The following is a 22,351-nucleotide window of genomic DNA, read 5'->3' as shown; positions in this document are numbered from 1 at the left end:
AAACAAAATGTAAGTAAAAAGGTGGCTAAACAGACAGGCTAAACAGACAGCTGGCGAGCTAACCAGCTAGGCAGAGCCTAGCCTATCTGGCGAACTCTGCTGTCTCTGATTGGTTCAGAGACAGCAGGCCTGTGGTAATGCATCAGGCCCTCTGATTGGTTCAGAGACAGCAGGCCTGTGGTAATGCATCAGGCCCTTAGATGGTATTTCACGTTACATGGTACAGAGGTTTCCTTACGTCCTCATCTCCTCCCTCCTCACCCTAGCTGGATGCACTCCTCCAGGTAGTACCACACACACACACACACACACACACACACACACCAGAAGTGAAGACTAGAATGGAGTTGATTTCTAAAATTGCTGGTTTGGTTGATTAATTGATGTGTTGTTTAATTCAAACCACATTGTATAACATTTATAGCGCCTAGAAGGGCTGCAATAGTGTCTAGGGCCCCATCCTATTATTCCCCTAGCCCTAGATTTGAGCCCTAGCCCTAGAAGTTGTGCCTTCCCTCGGAGGGGTAGGGTGATCCAATACTTAGGGGCAAGAGAGAGGGCCTATTTCCACTTAAAGTCCCTTGGCAGCTCGCCAGCTCGGTACCTCACTTACAGCCAAGGGAGTATCACGTATGACCCAGGACACGTTGAGAACTCAGCAAGCGGCTATTTTTCCATATTTCTCAAACTGTTATACATTATGTTAAATCATTTATCCGTAGACTGGATTTAACTGTACGATCTGAATGTGTAGGTTGTCTTATTTTCGACACAAGGGTGACATTTTCAAACGTGAATGAAAATAGTAGTAGGCTCCTTCCTGTAGTGTAGACACGTCGGTGCTGCGCGTGACGTAGGGGAGCACGTTCACTACGCTAATTTGCATAATATTAATTATAGTGGTGTCACATTTCATAGGGAGCGATCTTCACTATCACTTCACTCTTTATTGTGGAGGGAAGTGTTCTCGTTAAGGGGAGAGGAATGGGACAGGGCCTAGTACTCATCTAACGAAGCAAGGATCAACAATATAAAGTCACTAATTAAAATAGTAACAGGTAACTGTTGGAAAAGAGACGAGTAACTTCAATACAAGCACTAGTAACTCAAATGAGTTTGGCTTCTGGACGCAGTGTTCAAACATAGATACAGAATAGATGGAAATGAGCGCTGGTGGTGGGGAACAGGACGCTCACTTGAAGAGGCCTCCCATGATCATCATCCCCTCCCTCCTCCCCCTCTTCCTCCTCCATCACCACCTCCACCGCCTCCTCCTCCTTCTTCACCTCCTTTTCCCCCTCCTCCTCTTCCCCTCCCCCTCCTCTATGATATGTAAACGAGCGGATATGGTGGGAGCAGGACGCTACCTTGAAGATGTCTCCCATGATCATCATCTCGCCCAGGCGGGGCTCCACGGTGGGCCACGGGGCGTCTCAGAGAGGGCAGCTCGTCGTTGCTGTCCACAGCGTCCACTTCTGGTGGACCAACCCCAAGGAAACATCAACAATCCCCACAGTAAGTAGGTAAGTAAAATCCATTTACAAGGCACATTTAAAAACTGTTTTCATTGGCCAAAGTGCTGTACATGGTGCACCCAAAGGCACATAATAGAACACAGGCCACCTTATATAGGTGGCCTGTTTTCAGACACTGGGTCAAAACCCAAAATATATACACAGTCAATACAAAGACACATTCACAAACATCATGAGCGGGTTTCTTACTTGCAGGAGTGGATGACGTACACCGCGTCGTTTAGGGGTGATGCTGGTCTCTGCGATGTTGGTGGACAGGACGACCTGCAGGAGGCAGGGAACAACAACAGGAGATGGACAGGCAAGGGTGGATTCCAGGCAGCTGGGCAGGCAGAGTAGCACACGGAGTGGATGGCAGGCAGCTACGGGGTTGGTGATCCTGGGCCGAGGACAACGCAGAGAGTTAAAGGTCCCATGACATGCCACCAGGTGTGGTGTGATTAGCCGTTACAAGCCGTTTTGGAAATCGGCCCCTTATGACATCACAGGTGGGCGTGTCCACCTAGATGTGTGCTGGATAGATCAGTCTACTAGCCTACCCAGTGGACTGTAGCAAACGTTGCTCATCTCTCCGTCAAGTTATTAAAGATATGTGCATCTGTTTATGATTTGTATTTGTTAATTAACCATAAAGTTACTATCCATCTCGATGGATCCACATTTTTCTGTATCACATGTAGTCGCATATGTCAGTTTTCACTGTCTATCCCCTACCTGCTCCTTAATCAAATCAGTATTCACTGTCTATCCCCTACCTGCTCCTTAATCACATATATCAGTACTCACTGTCTATCCCCTACCTTCTCCTTAATCACATCAGTATTCACTGTCTATCCCCTACCTGCTCCTTAATCACATATATCAGTACTCACTGTCTATCCCCTACCTTCTCCTTAATCCCATATATCAGTACTCACTGTCTATCCCCTACCTTCTCCTTAATCACATATATCAGTGCTCACTGTCTATCCCTTACCTGCTCCTTGATCTCATATCAGTATTCACTGTAAGTAGCGTTGAAATAATGCGCATCTGTCTGTTAATCAAGCCATGTGTTATTACTTATTGCATGTGGAGCCACTAGGGGGCAGTGAATCCACCTCGATGTAGTTCACCTTCTGGCCAACAAGAATAACGCGAAGGAGACACAAAGTGTGTGTGTGTGTGTGGGTGTGGGTGTGGGTGTGCACCACCTTGCTTTGGTACCTTTCTGAACACCTTCCGGTAAAAGGTGAAACAGTATGAGGAAGGAAAAAACATGAGAAGAATCCAACCCAACAAGATTAATGATTTAACAAAGAGATAATAGAGGAAATAGCCCGGCCTAATAAAGAAAGGAAGAGGACATCAGGAGATGAAGAGGAGGAGGAGGAGGAGGAGGAGGACATCAGGAGATGAAGAGGAGGAAGAGGAGCTGCAGCAGCAGCAGGAGGAGGAGGACCTGACTGACAGGACCTTATTCTAAATATGCTGTTCTGTACCAAACTCAATTAGAATAACAAGTGCTCACAGTTCACACACCTTGCTGCACTGAGTTAGAATTAGGTTTAACCGGAAGTTCACTATTTATCCATGATATATCTGCTGTTAGTATCATGGCAACAGTCTTGATTTTAACTCGACAATTGCAACATTTTGGGAACGGAGTAAAGAAAGGGATTTTAAGGAAACACATTTGAACAAATGGGAAAAACTTTGTCTCTCCATTGTTTTTGTTCCTGTTGGTTCTACGGTGAAGCAGTGAATCAGTGACTGAGTGTCTCTACAGAGACACTCAGTCACTGATGCAGCTCCTTCTTACCCCCTTAACCCTCTCACTGATACAGCATGGAGAGTCTACCGGCTGTCTGAACTATCAAGTATCTCTTTGTTTTTCTCTGTCTGAGCTTTTGGACATCAGAGCTCTCCGTCTGACTCCACATCACTGGGTGGAGTCATGGGACAGCAGCCTATAGGAGGCTAGTCTTAGAGGAGTACAAACAGGGAAGGGAACTGGTCCAACTGGTTGGTTCACAGCAACATTACCTTGTTATGAGTCGGACGGTTTGCTGTGACTCACTTCATTACAGCAGGAAGAAGACTAAGGTACTGTACTCAACTCTGATCCCTGTTATATCATAAATGTTATTCACTTATCACTTAATCACTTATTGTCACTTATATATCATCAATAGGAAGATTGCTATTTTTATGTAAACACGTACTGCGAAAATTATTATTAAATATGTCAGGTAAATTAACAAATGTTTAAACTGTAGTGTCCGTCACTGTTATGAAGTTAATCGGTCACCCTGCTGTTGGTCAGCAGTGGCGGATGATGGCGGATGATACATTATACAGTTGTATTTGGTTGTATACAGTTGTATACGTTATACATCTTTGTAAGTGAAGGTGTTTAAAGATCATCTTGTTCTGGTTCTAGTTCTCTGTGGGCCTTTATCACAGCTCTGGTTGTCATGTCATATGACACGAGGAAGTCCATATATGGTGCTGCCTTCAGAGCGGTTTAACCAGCACAGGGAACAGTTGGTATGATTTCAGCATTGTGAACTTGATTTTGATCAGACACATTTGAAGCCCTTAGAGACCTTCTGAGTGGATTTATGAATAGTTGTTAAAGTTATTAATGAATTGTTATTGGAAACATCTGGACAGCATCTCCACAGCTTTGCTCTTATTGAGAGTGAGAGGGTCTACTGCATCTGCATCTTCGAATGACAACCCTGCCTCTCGTCCACAATAAAGAGACAGCAGCCCCCCAAAAAGCAGCTCACATAAAAACAGAGAGCAAACCAACGCTGAGTTGCCGTAGAAACAATACAGAGTTGTGTTTGTGTCCAGGTCTCCAGTCTACTATGGATGAGGAGAGAGAGGAGGGGTCTCCTACCTCTAAAACCACTCTGTCTGGGAAACATGGCCGCCAGAGCAAAGCTAAGAGGTAAGAAGAGGATCTTACTGTCTGTGACTGTTGTCCTTCTCAGAGCTCAGCACTGATATGTCATGACTCAATCATCAGTCTTAGTAAAAGCTGTGTGTGTGTTGTGTTGAAGAGTGACCGCTCTATGGATTATCCGCATAACTTTAGAGATGGAAATCAGTCTATTGAGAAGAGGTGAGGATTTATCAGATACTATACAACTATATCTATCAGACATCCTTTAATCCTGGTTCTTGATTTTCTAGAAGAGTCCAGAAGGAGAGAGCAGACTCCCCTGGACCCAGCTGTGTCTCCTTGAAGAGCAACTGGTCTATGGATCCTCCTCCTGACCTTAAAGATGGACGCCCCTCCAGAGAGGAGAGGTAGGAGTTTCCAACAAACTAGTAGTTTTACTGACTGATATTTACAATCAGGAAATTTTTGTATTAAAAAGATACTGTGTGTGTGTGTGTGTGTGTGTGTGCGTGTGTGTGTGTGTGTGTGTGTGTGTGTGTGTGCACGCACGCTGTCTCCACAGGCGACCACAGGAGAGGTCAAAGGTTACCAGTGCTCAGTCTGTACAGCAGCATCAAGCAGAGCTGATCAAGGTGTGTAAATGAAACAAGACATTTGAATTCAGCTCCAAACAGGGGCGCCGTAAAGGGGGGGGGGGGGGGGAATTCATCATAATCAAGTTAATATATTTCGAGTGAAAATGTTATCTAAAAAACGTAGCAATTTAAACAAACAAGAGGTTTGTTCCTCCATGTTTGGCTAAATGTTCAGTATAGTCCATATATTCCACCTCTCTCTCTTTATTGCATGGTTCAGTCTTGCGTGGATCCAGTTTTCAGCACAGAGTCTTCCACTCGGTCAGCTTACAAGCAGAACAGACGGAGAACAGACTGTCAGTAGTTTGACACGTCGTCGTTGATGTAGAAGTCGTGGTATCAGAAACAGAGAGCTGAGAGGGAGGAAAAGGTCACCCAGTTTATACAAATAAAGGTTTTTATTTATTTACCTTCCTTCCCTATCAATCAAATAGTTCTTCATAAAACATGAAATTCATAAATATGAATCAATAAATGAGGGAGACAGGTGGATGACCCGGGAAGTCTGTTTATTTAGGCCTTCACTAATTTTCTTCTACTTATCAACTATACAGCCAGGGTAGGTCTGTGAATACTGACCCCTAGTGGTGAAAAGTAATAGCAGAGTATGAAGAGAGTCTGTGTCTTTTCTGTCCCATTTTACTGAGGTGTTTAGAGCCAGAGTAACATTACTGGCATCTGACAAACTTTGGGAACAAATTGACCAAAATGTAACGCACCACTGCATTTCATGAATTTCTCAAGAGGAAAGCCTTTTGCCAGAACAGCAACAGTAATGAGAGATGCCACTCATGTATAGGGCAGGGATAAACGATTATTTTTTAAACGATTAATCTAGAGATAATTTTTTTGATGCATCGATTAATCTAACGATTAATTTTTTCAGTTCGATTTGATTATCGATTTTCTCCCCATTAATTGACTAATAGCAATTTATACATGTTGATTTACATATCTGAATGAAAAAAACATGAATTGCTTAACATTGCAATACATGTTTATTGCCTTTAAATTCCAAAATAAAAGTGCAAAGTAATGCATTCTTAGAAGTCTACGTTGCTCGGTCATCTGGAGCTGCTCTCGGGTGGGGCCTCTTCAGGAGCTGGTGAATTGCCGTGGTGCTAGAATGGAAAGCCGTCTCCATTTTGCAAAGACGACATATCACAGAATCGTTTCCTTTTACATTAAATAATTCCCATACTTTAGAGGAATGAGTGCGTGGAGCCTTGCACTTATGAGAGTCTGAGGAGCCACTCGCGTTGCTACTACGCTCCGGCGCCACCATCTTTGTTTTGGGTTTTTTGAATCGACAAGTATTTTTCACGTCAACGTAATTTATGCGTCGACGACAACGATGACGTTGACGCATTGTCCCAGCCTTACTCATGTACCTCTTACATTCATACATCAATGGTCAATGACAGCAGGCTTAGTATTAGGTAATTAGCAGTACGCTACACTAGAGCTAGTCTATCAATCTATGGGTGGTCAAATGGATTTTCTAGGCTGGTGGGAGGTCTAGGTTGGAGGCCCAATATATTATTTGATAAGGCCCACAATCTCTAGTGGTGCCCCTGGCTCAACATGGGCAATAAAAGCATCTCTTGTGGAGCTCCAGTTTTCCCTCTATAGACCAGGGAGACGTTAATCTAGGACAGATGCTTCTGATGTCCTCGGTTAGTTCAAAGTAAAGTTCTCCTTGATGTTTGTTCTGTTCCAGAGGGCTGAGGAGAACGCACACGCTTTTCTAGACAAGAAGCTGAAGAAGCTCTGGAGGGAACTCTTCTCAGATTACCCACAATGCTCAGAGAGTCAGAGGGAGGACGAGGAGGAGGATGGTAAGAAAGAGGAGCAGAGGAGGCGCGCCATAGAGGGAGTGGTAGACATCACAAAGCTCTGCCTGATGGAGATGAACCAGGAGGAACTGGCCGACAAGCTGGGCAGTGGTAAGATACTCATATATAGGTTAAATGGTTTGATCCAGATATGTAAGGTCATTGTGGGGGTATCAGGTTGACTGGTTTGATCCAGATATGTAGGGTTATTGTGGGGGTATCAGCTTAAAGAATTGTAAACATTAAACTGCAGAACAGCAGAATAACTCTTATTATGTCAGGTTAACAAGTCATTGATACCACTGATACTCAACAACGACAGCACTACTAATAAAGTTATAAGATCCATATAAAGTAGAATTTTGTAATACTTTTTTCTTTACACCAGTAATATTGCTTGGAAATATGAATGGTATGTTTCTTCTGGTTTGGGATTTAGGAGCTGTTGCGGTCCAGTGGCAACATGAACTCAAGGCTCATCTGAAGAAGAAGTTCCACTGTGTGTTTGAGGGAATCGCTAGAGCAGGAGAGCAGAGACCTCTGAATGAGATCTACACAGAGATCTTCATCACAGAGAGAGGCAGTGGAGAGGTCAACAAGGAACACGAGGTCAGACTGATTGAAAAGGCATCCAGGAAAACAGCCAATGAGGAAACACCAATCAGATGTGAAGACATCTTTAAACCTGGACAAGATAAACCAATCAGAACAATAATGACAACCGGAGTGGCCGGCATTGGTAAAACTCTCTTAACCCACAAGTTCACTCTGGACTGGGCAGAAGGCAAAGCCAACCAAGACATAGACTTCGCATTTCTCCTCACTTTCAGAGAGCTGAATTTACTGAAAGGGAAAGAGTTTAGCTTACTGGAACTTCTTCATCAGTTTTCTGTTGAAACCAAAGAATCAGGAATCTACAGATACGACCATGACCAAGTAGTCTTCATCTTGGATGGTCTGGATGAGTGTCGACTTCCTCTGGACTTCCAGAACAACCCGATCTGGACTGATGTCACCGAACCGACCTCAGTGGATGTGCTGCTGACAAACATCATCAGGGGAGTCCTGCTTCCCTCTGCCCGCATCTGGATAACCACACGCCCTGCCGCAGCCAATCAGATCCCTGCTGAGTGTGTTGACATGGTGACAGAGGTGAGAGGGTTCACAGACCCACAGAAGGAGGAGTACTTCAGGAAGAGATTCAGAGAGGGGACAATGGCCACCACAATCATCTCTCACGTCAAGAAATCTCGAAGCCTCCACATCATGTGTCACATCCCAGTCTTCTGTTGGATCACTGCTACAGTTCTAGTGGACTTCTTCAAAACATCCCAGAGAGGAGAAGAGGTGCCCAAGACCGTGACTCAGATGTACAGCCACTTCCTGAGGGTTCAGTCCATACAGGGGGACAGGAAGTATCATGGGCGAGCTGAAACCGATCCACAATGGAGTTCGGAGAGCAGGGAGATCATTGTTTCTCTGGGGAAACTGGCTTTTAACCAGCTGGAGAAAGGCCAGCTGATCTTCTACGAGGCAGACTTGGCAGAGTGTGACATCGATATCAGAGCAGCCTCACTGTACTCAGGAGTGTTCACGCAGATCTTTAAAGAGGAGTGTGGACTGCACCAGGACAGGATGTTCTGCTTCATCCATCTGAGCATCCAGGAGTTTCTGGCTGCCCTTTATGTCTTTCTGTCCTTCATCAACACTGGTGTCAACCTGCTCTCAGAAGAACATCCAACCTCCAGGGAAGCTGAACTCCTTCCCCTCTACCAGAGTGCTGTGGACAAGGCCTTACAGAGTGAGAACGGACACCTGGACTTGTTCCTCCGCTTCTTCCTGGGCCTCTCTCTAGAGACCAATCAGATGCTCCTACAAGGTCTGCTGGGACCAAGAGGAATTAAATTACTGGACAATCTAACAAAAAACGTTCCATCGGGGCAGACAGGAAGGAGGTCACAAATCAATAACCAAATAGTCCATTACATCAAGGAGAAGATAGGTGGAGATCTCTCTCAAGAGAGAAGCATCAATCTGTTCCACTGTCTGAATGAGCTGAATGACACTTCTCTAGTGGAGGAGATCCAACAGTACCTGACATCAGGAAGTCTCTCCACTGAATCTCTCTCCTCTGCTCAGTGGTCAGCTCTGGTCTTCATCGTACTGACATCAGAAGAGCAGCTGGACGTGTTTTACCTGAAGAAATACTCTGCTTCTGACGAGGGTCTTCTGGGGCTGCTGCCATTGGTCAAAGCCTCCAAAACTTCTCTGTAGGTTCACTCATAACATGTATTAACAATACAGCACTATACATAATACTAGAATATAAAAGTTGTAGTAAATTCAGTTGTAGTGCACTAAGAACATGTATTGCAATGCACACAATACAATATATATAATACTAGAATACAAAAGTTACAATAACATACAACATATATCTGTAGGCATACTTATAACATGTTTTACGATACACACTATATACATAATTCTATAAAAGTTATATTATGATAGTTTTCTGTTATAGCATTTTTGTTAGTATCAACATTGTACACCTAATAGGTAACTACCATTTAAAGATCTAATGTATAATCATTTGTTCAGCTATCAGAAAAGTCTTTAATCACGGTTCTCAACATGTTCTGTTTTTTTGTGTGAAGGCTGAACAGCTGTAAGCTGTCAGAGAGATGCTGTAAAGCTCTGGCCTCAGTTCTCAGCTCCAACTCCTCTAGTCTGAGAGAGCTGGACCTGAGTAACAATGATCTGCAGGATTCAGGAGTGAAGCTGCTCTCTGCTGGACTGGGGAGTCCACACTGTACACTGGAAACTCTCAGGTCAGTTTTACTAAGTGTAAACAGTTACACCACAAGGTTCGGTTTCAGAAGACTTTTAACTACTGTCCCCTGGTTTGAGAATCACACCTAAATGACGTCAAACTATATCAGATAATTACTCTGTACCTTTGATGACCACATGTATTAGAGTGGTGCCATTGGACATATTACACCTTGTTGTTTATGTGGGATGCGAAAATGAAAACATGAAAAAGTAATCCCAAAGTTGACATTTTCAATTGTAAACACAAAATATAATAAAAGTGCGTTCCCATATTCCCCTGTTAACAGGTCAGTGGTAATTAAACAAATGAAGTTGCAGTATTTGCATCCATCAAAGTTTATCGGTCTAATTAATCCAGCAGCCGGACCAATGTAGACCCTGCCTTGGCTGAACCTCTGAAGCTAAGCAGGTGGGCTTGGTTAGTACTGGATGGGAGACCAACTGGGAACACTGAGCTGCTGCTGGACTGGTGTCGGTTGGTGGCCAGTAGGTGGCACTCTTCCCTCTGGCCAGAGCATAAATCCTGATGCCCCAGTGCAGTGACGGGGACACTGTGCTGTGGAAGGTGCCGTCCTTCGGGGGAGACGTAAAACCGAGGTCCTGACTCACTGAGGTTATTAAAGATCCCAGGGCACTTATCTCCAAAAGAGTAGGGGATTCCCCGAGTCCTGGCTAAAACTGACCAATCAGGCTCATTCATCTGGCCCCCTATTCATCCCTCTGTTTAAATGGCTGATTCTTTAATTCTCTCAGTCCACCTCAAGCTGTGTGTGTAATTGATTGATTGAAATGATTGAAATTCTTTATTGACACATGCACAAACGTAAGCATACAAATTTACAAGTAAAAAGGATAACACATATAAGCCCATGAGCTTATTTCCATTGTGGTCCCTTGGTGGTGCAAGCATGTATACAGGTGTATGTAAGTTTGTGTGTTAAAGATAATGTACATGACAATGGGGTCAACAAAGTAAAATATGACATTCCAATCACACATTCACGATTCATGTGTGGTGAGCGTTCTGGCGCAGATTGGCTGCCATGCATCACCCATGTGGATGCTACACATTGGTGATGGTTAGTGAGGTCCCCCCTTCACTGTAAAGCCCTATATGAAGTCAATGGAAGGGGACTTGAAAAGCGCTATATGAATATATATTTAATTTCAAGTTCAGAAATTTATAATTTCCATAGGAAAAACTCAACAATTTCTATTTTTTGTTGCCATGACTTTATAAGGTCTTTGTTATGTCATAATTTTTTTACAGATATGCTTCATATATTTTTTATCTTCAGAACATCAATTGAAGACATAAAAAACAGAACAAGGTCAAACAATCTAAGATGTAGAAATACAGAACAATATATGTAGAAATACAGAGCAACATAAAACAATTGAATATGAATAAATACAGAACAACATAAAACTATTGATTATGTAGAAATATAGAGCAAATACAGAACAAAAAACGATTGAATATGTAGGAATGCAAAGCAATATAAAAATATTGACTATGTAGAAATACAGAACAGCATAATTGAAAATGTAGATATACAAAGCATCATAAAACGATTGAATATGTAGGAATACAGAGCAACATAAAAACGTTTGAACATGTAGAAATACAGAACAATATGAATCTATTTTATATATAGGACTACAGAATAACCTCAAACGTTTGAATATGTAGAGAAGCAAAACCCCAGAGGGGTTTCATAGTCGTCCTTGTTTTGAAGCCCGGTAAAAGTGTCTGAAGTCAGGAAGGGCAAGTGCCCTTAGTGTTTTAGTTTTTTGTAAATGAGCTTAAGCACATTTATGATGGTTTATCAAAATAAAAGGTTGAATTAATGAATCAATAGTCTTACAGAAGGAAGCATTGGGTCTGATAGAGCGCTGAAGGCCCTCCTTGGCTCCACAGCCCTCTGCTTCGTTAGGTCTGACTCTGTTCACACAGAGTTCAGGATCCCTACGGCCATCAGGGGACTGCTGGAGGAAGTTTGAATGTCCACATTCATCTCCTTGAGCTCACTCCCTGATCCCTGATAGCAGCGAGGAGAGCCGAGGCGCTAGCATCACTGGACGTACTCCCCTCCAGTGTGGCCCCATGGCGGCCCTGTGCTGTTCGTTAGCTACACCATGTTTCTCCTGTGAGCTGGTTTGATCTTTTAAGCACTTTTAATCTCACTTCCTAACATGTTCTTTTTATTGTGTGCAGGCTGAATCGCTGTGGGCTGTCAAAGGGATGCTGTGCAGCTCTGGCCTCAGCTCTCAGCTCCAACTCCTCTAGTCTGAGAGAGCTGGACCTGAGTTCCAATCGTCTACAGGATTCAGGAGTGGAGCTGCTCTCTACTGGACTGGGGAGTCCACACTGTACACTGGAAACTCTCAGGTCAGTTTTACTTAACGTGTAAACAGTTCCGTATCAGGAGACTATTAAAAAACGACTACTTGCCCCTGGTTTGAGGATCAATCCTAAATGTCGTCTAAATATATAACCGAATGACTCAGTACCTTTGCTGACCACGTTTATCAGGGTGGTGGCATTGGACATATTACACCTTGTTGTTTATGTGGGAAAATGAAAAGTTGAAAAGTTATCCAAGAGTTGCCATTGCATCTTTTCAATTATATACGCAAAATATAATAATAGTTCCCTCCCACAATCTCCTGTTAACGGGAGAGTGGGAGTTAAACAAATGAAGTCACAGTATTTGCATCAATCAAAGGGTATAGGTCTACGTAGACTAATTATATTTTTGCGAGCAGCACACGCGCGTGCGTGCGTGCGTGCGTGCGGTGTATTGCGTAACTGCTTTAAACCTGGTCTCCCGTCGGGTCATTCCTGTGCTGCTCGCCACATTATAATTAGTCTACATAGACCTATAACCTTTGATTGATGCAAATACTGTGACTTCATTTGTTTAAAGGGGACATATGCCATCTATCCGTCATACATCTAGGTGGACACGCCCACCTGTGATGTCAGAAGCTGCACAGTTTCAAAACAGCTTGTTTTGGCTAATCACACTCACACCTGGTGGTGTAATATGTCTCCTTTAAACATATGTAGTCACAGTATTTGCATCAATCTAAGGTTATAGGTCTACGTAGACTGATTATATAGTGGCGAGCAGCACAGGAATGACCCGACAGGAGACCAGGGCCCCGTTTCCCGAAGAATTGTTAGCCTAAGTGGTTTGTGAAGTTCGATGTACGAGCATCGTACAGTTTTCACACCGTTTCCCGAAAGCATCGTTGCGTAACGAACGTCAGGAAAACACTCATAGCTAACGAGGGCTCCAGGGGTGCTCGTAGGGTGCTAAGAGCATCGTTACTATAGCCTCAGAGGAGTCACCTGCTGGACATTCAGTGGTATTGGATGTGTTTTATTAAAACACATCCAATACCGCAGAATGTCCAGCTGGCACCATTTCGCGATACCCCCAAAACAGTGGTTGCCGCCAATATATTACTCATAGACTACTGTAAGATTTAAAAAGCAAAGACCGAGACAGAGTCAACAACAACATAATTTATTGCAGCAATTTAAAATTCCAAAAATAAATGCGCAGCCGAAATGTACCGATCAAACGCCACGTCCCAAGGCAACCCTCTCACATGGCATATAATACAATCAAATGATTCCATTGGTCTTGTGTGGGAGGTCGCTTTCGAGCTAAACTTGCTGTCTCCCTCTGATTTTAATTCAACCATTGTGGTTGGTCTTCGTATTGATTAATGACAGAAGACATACTGTACATGAATCATGCTGAGACCAGCGGGTGTCGGAGAATTTCTGCAGGCGTTTTTTATTGCGATTGTTTGCCATAAAGCACTGTAGGTGCTTCGGTGAGGCTGTGTTGAAGTTCATTATTAATTGGACCGTGTCTAGACAGTAATGAACATCCCTGAAATTTAGGTTCACAAGATCCTTTGTGAGAATGATCAAGCTTGGATCCATCGTTATCGCGAAACGGGGCCCAGGTTTTAAAACACACACACACACACACACACACACACACACACACACACACACACACACACACACACACACACACACACACACAACGCCCTTGGTGGCTTCCCCCCGAGCCTCCCAGGATCCTTTGCGGCACCCGGACACGGTGACCACGGCCGTGATCACCACAATATCATTTACAGAAGAATAATGTATCATCATTTTTATATAACTATCAGAAAAGAAAAGATTCTGATAGCTAACTATCAGAAAAGTCGTCTAAACCATTAAATCAGGGTTCCTAACATGTTCTGTTCATCGTGTGCAGGCTGATTGGCTGTCATCTGTCAGAGCGATGCTGTGAAGCTCTGGCCTCAGTTCTCAGCTCCAACTCCTCTAGTCTGAGAGAGCTGGACCTGAGTAACAATGATCTGCAGGATTCAGGAGTGAAGCTGCTCTCTGCTGGACTGGGGAGTCCACACTGTACACTGGAAACTCTCAGGTCAGTTTTACTCAATGTGCAAACCTTTACAGCACAAGAATCTTTATAATAAAAAGCAACAAAAAAACTTCAATAAAGACATTTAATGTAGAGATTTCAGCCGATGAAGTCAAAATTCACACCCCTAAATAATATCTCTGTGCAAGAATAACTCAACATATTTATATTGTTGTTGCCATGACAGTATAAGTTGAATGTTATATGAGTACAGTTTACTATTTTCTATTATTATTATTCTACCTATACACATGTAGTCAGGCTTTTTTTAAAGCTTATTATTAGAATTTAAATATAAATATGTTAATGTTAATGTTAATATATATATTAACATTGGCATAACTTATTTTTCAATTATGAAAAATGTTAAAGACATAAACACAGTAACATGGTCTTTTTATTTTGTGTGTGAAGGCTGAATGTCTGTCATCTGTCAGAGAGATGCTGTGAAGCTCTGGCCTCAGTTCTCAGCTCCAACTCTTCTCGTTTGAGAGAGCTGGATCTGAGTACCAATGATCTGCAGGATTCAGGAGTGAAGCTGCTCTCTGCTGGACTGGGGAGTCCACACTGTACACTGGAAACTCTCAGGTCAGGGTTAGGGTTAAACGTGTCTTTGGGTTTGTTTAAGAGAAAGGGATGATCCAGGACTAGGTGGGCTGTGATCTAAAGGAACAGACGACACGTGTCTAACGCCCAGTTCAGACCAAAGATTAGCCTCGCAACGACTTGCAACTCGCAACTCCTTCCATCTCCTTGCGACGAGACGGGCTGCGACGTTCTAAAAATGGGGCAGTTCAAACTGCTGCGCCGGGCGGCGCGTCAGGTGGTTTCCCTAGCAACTGTGAACGCTCTGGCACAGCTGAGAGCCACAACAGCATCAGCATCAGGCTAAAAAGTAGCCTAACTTAGGTTTGCGATTAGGTTGCTTGAGCTAGCACCCCAATTTACCCTCCCGGACCCTACACACACATTGGCGGTTTGTTGGGTTTCATTCTGATGTAAATGCGACGGCTCCGCGGTTCCGGGGGGGCGGGGGCTTGGGTAGAGGTGTTCCTGCGCTGTCTCCACAGAGACAACGCAGCGATATCATCATGAGCAGTTCTAACTGGAGAGAAAGTGACACGCGAGCTGCTGATCATGTAAACGCATTAAACAAAGGAGTTAAAAGATGGTGCAATCTACGAGAGAGACACAGAGGAACTGTCCATAAAAAAACAAGTGGTCAGGAAATTAAAGAATATGTTGGCGTTTTTGCACTAAATAGTTAATCGCGTTTGCAGCCTACGCTCAGATGTGAACTCATTCTTGCATGCGGGTGTCTTCATTCATAAAAAAATAAGAACTTTTGGGAGTATGCAAATTATTCTAAAGAGGTCTAGACCCTTTGCGCAACCCGCCTTCTCAAGTGAATCATGGAAGCCTGCGTCGTGAAGAGCGGGGGATTTGACCCCCTCGGTTTTACACAGGAAACTTGAGGTAAGACGGTGAAATCACCGGGTGTACCAAGCCGCGACCGTACCGGCTTGGCAGTGTAAAAAAAGCCTGAAAAGAAGAAGACGGCGAGTTCGAAAGCCGAGAATATGGAGCCGCAACGCATACTTCAGCGGCAGAAACAGGGTGCCTACGCCAATCTTTGTAGAGAGATTTCTATTTGCAAAAACAGAATTTGTGTGTAAAGGGGGGGGACTTGGCTATATTCTCGCCTTCCTACTTTGTAAAGCGCATTGTAGGCCTGTTGCTTTTGGGCCGATACTGCGCCCATTCCTTGATTCGTTCTGCCGCAGCACTCCAAACAATTAATTGTATTCCAATGTTCGTCCAATCCACTCCAATAGTGGTCCTGCATTGAGTTGAAATCCAACTCTAATGAATATATGGTCCAGTTTTAAGTTTCAAGAATATTTATACATTCCCAGGGCATGTTAAATGAGTGCATGCCATGCCACTCATAACACACTTGTAAAATGCAGTCGTCAATTGATGGAATGGGTTATTTCATACATCATCACAAACAAAATTTGGATTTAATCATTAAATTACAGATAAATAATACTGAAATGGCCACTTTTTGGTTGAACACATTTGAAGGAAATAATTACAATCCCCCAATGTTGACCTGAAGTTGGGGTTAGGGTCACGCTGCTGCAACTCTTCCCCTGCGACGTTCCAAAACAGCCTCGTTGCGAGGTGAATCTTTGGTCTGAACTGGGCTTAAGATCCCCACCAGAATGATTCAGCATCATTATTCATTTGTAGGCTGGGGTCAACATGTCAGTGGAGCACAGATGGGAGGAGGGAGGCCAAGAGGTCAGAGGAGGAACAGAACTTTACAGGACGAGGATTTTAGGAACATCATTTTTTTTTGCTAGTGTGTTAGGAATTATCAGGTTATTCTAGCTGACAGAACACTGGCCAGCTGATGTGAGGATGAGGGTTAGGGGTTGCTGTCTGTATGTTATGGATGTTATGTGTTATATGTTTTGTAACTCTGAGGAGTTGCCATTAGTGTAGACATGAGGCTCGGTGATGGTGGCTCTAGACGGGCTGTGATCTGAATTAAATCATAAAGCTTTAAATTGTCCATCATATGGAATTAATACTTTATTAATCTGTTTACTTCAGTAAGAACTATTCTCATCCAGATAGAATAAATAAAGGTGTGTGTGTGTGTGTGTGTGTGTGTGTGTGTGTGTGTGTGTGTGTGTGTGTGTGTGTGTGTGTGTGTGTGTGTGTGTGTGTGTGTGTGTGTGTGTGTAGGTTGTCTGGCTGCCTGGTCACACAGGAAGGCTGTGCTTCTCTGGCCTCCGCTCTGAGCTCCAACCCTTCCCATCTGATAGAGCTGGACCTGAGCTACAATCACCCAGGAGACTCAGGAGCTGCGCTGCTCTCTGCTGGACTGGAGGATCCACACTGGAGACTGGACACTCTCAGGTATGGAGAGGACAGCTCACCATTCATAGACAATGTCTCCTACAAGGATTCAACCCTCTGCTAGATGAAGTGGTTTGAAAAGGCAGCTGTAACTTATGTTGTGTAGAAAGTGATGAAGACGGCAGATGATGAAGGTGAATGTTTCATGCTGCTCTCACTTTGTTTCCCCCCCAGTGTGGAGCACGGTGAAGTGTGGAGGCTGAAACCAGCTCTAAAGAAGTGTAAGTGTCTGTTTGATTCATCACAACGCACACTGACTATTGAGCTGGAAAGTCCATCCACACAGCAGGAGGTGACGTCTGTTCATTCAGATATCTGGGAATGAAGCTGATGACTGACATCATGTATCTTACATATATAAACATTAACATAATTGCTGTGATTATATCATGAGTGATGATTTTACAACATTGGACATAACACCATAATAATCAGGATACTGTTAATCATAATTACATGTCTACATTATATTCAAAAACTATTAAATTATACTATCATCTTGTCACTATTATAATAATCATAATTTTGTTTTAATTCCTGTCATTACATTAGCTATGGCACATAATAATCATATTAACATGTTTTGAATGATGCATGTGTTTCACCTTAGATTTAAATTAGAGCTGGTGATGCTGTTTATTTAATAATGATGACGATGATGATTATAATTAATAATATTGATTTAGCAGCCTAATCGTGTTTCTCCCGTCAGATGCCTGTGAACTCACACTGGACCCAAACACAGCCAACGGACAACTCTCTCTGTCTGAGGACAGCAGGAAGGTGACGCTGGTTGAAGAGGACCAGTCGTATCCGGATCACCCAGAGAGGTTTGACTCCTACCCCCAGGTGTTGTGTAGAGAGGGGCTGCCTGGCCGCTGCTACTGGGAGGTAGAGTGGGGAGGAGAGGTTGATATAGGAGTGGCATACAGAGGAATGAAAAGGAGAGAAGGGGGTAATGACGGCGTGCTTGGATTGAACAACAAGTCCTGGAGTCTTGTTTGTGATGACGACAATGCTGCTGCTGTCTACACTGCCTATCACAACGGTAGTAGAACAGCCATACGTCTCCCCCCCCCTCGCTCTAACAGAGTAGGAGTGTATCTGGACCGGCCCGCTGGCTCTCTGTCCTTCTACAGAGTGTCCCCAGGTGGAGGAGGGTCCTCAGACACACTGACACACATCCACACCTTCCAGGCCTCCTTCACCCAGGAGGTCCTCCTCCCTGGGTTTATGTTAGATAAGAGTGGTTCAGTGTCTCTGGGAGTGTCCATTGTAGATACACAAACACACACACAGACCCAAAAAAAGAATAGAAAAGCACGCACATGTACACAGTCATAAACACACCCAAACCAACAAACACATATGTACATAGAAATTAACACACACGCACACAAACACATACACACACAAACGTATACAGACTTCAGTGTTTCCCACAGACCAAGGACCAATGTGTGGTGCGCGGGGGGGGGGGGGGGGCGACACAGCACGGCGACGCGGCCGTCAGTGAGTGTGCATGTAACTCTGCGTTTACATGCGGACACATCTGATCCGCATAGATGTGGAAGAACAGCTCAATCGGAATAGAAAAGTATCATATATATACGCCTCAATCGGTTCGGAATAGAATTCTATGCGGAGTATGAGAGGTGGTGTAGTCCGCTTTGGGGTTTAACTTGGAGCAGCTGCAGTAGTTCGCAATTGGTCCACTCCGTCTGTACTTTAATGCACACCGAACCTTACCGCTGTCAAGGAAATTGGATTTATTGCCTGATTCACGTCTTTGTTATTATCACTCCGTAGTGCTATGCAGAGATGAATGGACGGAACGATTTTTAGATTTCCAAATCGCGTTATAAAAAAAATATATATATATATATATAAAAAAAAAAAAAAAAAGGACACAATCAATTCGTGGCGTTCGATCTTGATTCTGTGGCGCCGCGCCACACAATGGTCTATGTATGGGAAACACTGGACTTAATCACACACACACACACACACACACACACACACACACACACACAGAGACAGACTTATTTACACAGACATGCACACACACACACACATCGTTCATGGATCTAAACCCACAGCAGGTCTGTGTTCCGGTGGTAAGCAGCAGGTAACATCAGTGTCTCTCGTGGTTCATCTCTCAGCCCTCTCTGTGTTCAGCTGGGCTGCTGAGCGTCAGATTAGAGGGGGCCGCTTGGGTCTGGGGGGTCCTCACAGTCCTGACGTTGTTGAGGACCAGCTGTTAGGGGGACGTTTGAATACCTGTGGACCCATGGACGTACCTGTAGTGCATCGGGTTGTTGAGCAGCAGCTGTTGGTGCTCTGAGGGGTCAACCCGTTCAGTGGAAGTACAACACTTTGTGATTGATTTAATTACTCCACTGAACTCCAAATGCTGCATTTTATTGGGCTTCTGGAAGGTTCAGCATAAACCATGAAAGGAAGATCTTCTTTTGGGTTAAGCAGGTTGTACAAAGATTTACTTTCTAAGGTAAAATGTGTTTTAAAGGAATCCAAAATCAGTTTATATTTTGCCATGCCTGACATGGAACGTGATTTAAAGCAGATTTAACAACATAATCATGAATGATGATAAGAGTTCTATGGGAAAGGGTAACGATGTTGTAAATTACTTTAAACGGAAGATCGTTTCTTTGTGTTCTGTTGGGAAGTCAACATATTCAGTCATTAAAGATGCCATATGATTTGTAATTGTTCATAAATCATAATGTTAATAAACTACTCAGTGGGTCAAATGAACGTTCTCGTGTGTTCAGACGATTCTTCCCGTTAGTTCAGTTTAAATCCTCCAAGTCTTCTGGAGACGTTACCTCCAACACAACAGTGGAGTCTCCATTCACCCCTTCATCAGTGTGTGGAGATGTTATTACCACACACAACAGCGGAGTCTGACTTTTTTAACCGCACACGCATATACAAAAACAAAAAGTAAGTAAAAAGGTGGCGAGCCTATCTGGCGAGCTAACCAGCTAGGCAGAGCCTAGCCTATCTGGCGAACTCTGCTGTCTGATTGGTTCAGAGACAGCAGGCCTGTGGTAATGCATCAGGCTCTTAGATGGTATTTCACGTTACATGGTACAGAGGTTTCCTTACGTCCTCATCTCCTCCCTCCTCACCCTAGCTGGATGCACTCCTCCAGGTAGTACCACACACACACACACACACACACACACACACACACACACACACACACACACACACACACACACACACACACCAGAAGTGAAGACTAGAATGGAGTTGATTTCTAAAATTGCTGGTTTGGTTGATTAATTGATGTGTTGTTTAATTCAAACCACATTGTATAACATTTATAGCGCCTAGAAGGGCTGCAATAGTATCTAGGGCCCCATCCTATTATTCCCCCTAGCCCTAGATTTGAGCCCTAGCCCTAGAAGTTGTGCGTTCCCTCGGAGGGGTAGGGTGATCCAATACTTAGGGAGCAAGAGAGAGGGCCTATTTCCCCTTAATGTCCCTTGGCAGCTCGCCAGCTCGGTACCTCACTTACAGCCAAGGGAGTATCACGTATGACCCAGGTCACGTTGAGAACTCGGCAAGCGGCTGGTTTTCCATGTTTCTCAAACAGTTATGCATTATGTTAAATTATTTATCCTTAGTCTGGATTTAACTCTACGATCTGAATGCGTAGGTTGTCTTATTTTCGACACAAGGGTGACATTTTCAAACGTGAATGAAAATAGTAGTAGGCTCCTTCCTGTAGTGTAGACACGTCGGTGCTGCGCGTGACGTAGGGGAGCACGTTCACTACGCTAATTTGCATAATATTAATGATAGTGGTGTCACATTTCATAGGGAACGATCTTCACTATCACTTCACTCTTTATTGTGGAGGGAAGTGTTCTCGTTAAGGGGAGAGGAATGGGACAGGGCCTAGTACTCATTTAACGAAGCAAGGATCAACAATATAAAGTCACTAATTAAAATAGTAACAGGTAACTGTTGGAAAAGAGACGAGTAACTTCAATACAAGCACTAGTAACTCAAATGAGTTTGGCTTCTGGACGCAGTGTTCAAACAGAGATACAGAATAGACGGGAATGAGCGCTGGTGGTGGGGAACAGGACACCCACTTGAAGAGGCCTCCCATGATCATCATCACCTCCCCCTCCCCCTCTTCCTCCTCCACCACCACCTCCACCGCCTCCTCCTCCTTCTTCACCTCCTTGTCCCCCTCCTCCTCTTCCCCTCCCCCTCCTCTATGATATGTAAACGAGCGGTTATGGTGGGAGCAGGACGCTCCCTTGAAGATGCCTCCCATGACCATCATCTCCCCCAGGCGGGGCTCCACGCTGGGCCACGGGGCGTCCCAGAGAGGGCAGCTCGTCGTTGCTGTCCACAGTGTCCACTTCTGGTGGACCAACCCCAAGGAAACATCAACAATCCCCACAGTAAGTAAGTAAGTAAAATCCATTCATAAGGCACATTTAAAAACTGTTTTCATTGGCCAAAGTGCTGTACATGGACAGGCAAGGGTGGATTCCAGGCAGCTGGGCAGGCAGAGGAGCACACGGGGTGGATGGCAGGCAGCTACGGGGTTGGTGATCCTGGGGCGAGGACAACGCGGAGAGTTAACCTCTTAAGACCCATTCGCCCACCGGTGGGCGATTTGTGTTTGTTGACCACATGTTCCCACTACGCAGCGACATAACCCGCTTCAACTTTCATCATTACAGACATTCTATACATCGTTAGAAAGGGTAGAATCTCCACAATTTATTCATCCGGTTTTTTTTTTTCATAAATCATGAGCACAAAACCATAAATATTGATATTAACCAGCATGGTAAACCGGAAATGCCAATAAAACAGAGAGACTCCCTACCTTTGAAGCAATCCGAGAACCGTAATATGTGTCCATTCCTCAATTATTTATATTCCAAATGTCCGTGAGAATCCACTGATCAAAAGCATCCACATGGTTTTTCATAAAATTATTCCAGCTTGTGAATATTGTCGTGTAAAGTCCATTTGTTTACCATCTCCAAACTTTGTTCGTCAACTAACATCCAGCTTTTCAATGCCGCATGGATATTTTCTCTACCTCCAGTATGGAGTTGTTGGGTATGCTTGTTTTCATCACTTTGCTGGCTACAAAATGAAAGTGTCCCCGTCTTTTTCTGTTCAGTTTTCACCCCGGTACAGCCCGTGAAGTAGATGGAGCGCTCCC

General features: G+C 44.0%; 1 protein-coding gene across 1 annotated transcript; it reads left to right on the top strand.

Annotated features, from left to right (window-relative positions):
• Positions 1-6,954: 6,954 nt before the first annotated feature.
• On the top strand, positions 6,955-21,584 carry LOC115537695 (NLR family CARD domain-containing protein 3-like). Its single transcript, XM_030349741.1, has 8 exons — positions 6,955-7,009; positions 7,338-9,168; positions 9,556-9,729; positions 14,608-14,781; positions 16,951-17,124; positions 17,299-17,345; positions 17,837-18,453; positions 21,417-21,584. Exons 1-8 carry the CDS (start codon positions 6,967-6,969, stop codon positions 21,582-21,584), a joined length of 3,228 nt encoding a protein of 1,075 aa, XP_030205601.1. The 5' UTR covers positions 6,955-6,966.
• The last annotated feature ends 767 nt before the right edge of the window (positions 21,585-22,351 follow it).

The sequence above is a fragment of the Gadus morhua genome, chromosome 23, assembly GCF_902167405.1.
Source record: "Gadus morhua chromosome 23, gadMor3.0, whole genome shotgun sequence".
NCBI lineage: Eukaryota > Metazoa > Chordata > Actinopteri > Gadiformes > Gadidae > Gadus > Gadus morhua.
This window is presented reverse-complemented; position numbering and strand designations above follow the sequence as displayed.

What these genes read in the sequence shown, in the direction of transcription:
- LOC115537695 (XM_030349741.1), top strand. Translation starts at nt 6,967, where the DNA reads ATGGAGATGAACCAGGAGGAACTGGCCGACAAGCTGGGCAGTG. An exon ending in TGTACACTGGAAACTCTCAG is followed by an intron (nt 14,782 to 16,950) that starts GTCAGGGTTAGG and finishes GTGTGTGTGTAG; the next exon opens with GTTGTCTGGCTGCCTGGTCA. An exon ending in AGAATAGAAAAGCACGCACA is followed by an intron (nt 18,454 to 21,416) that starts TGTACACAGTCA and finishes TGGTGGGAGCAG; the next exon opens with GACGCTCCCTTGAAGATGCC.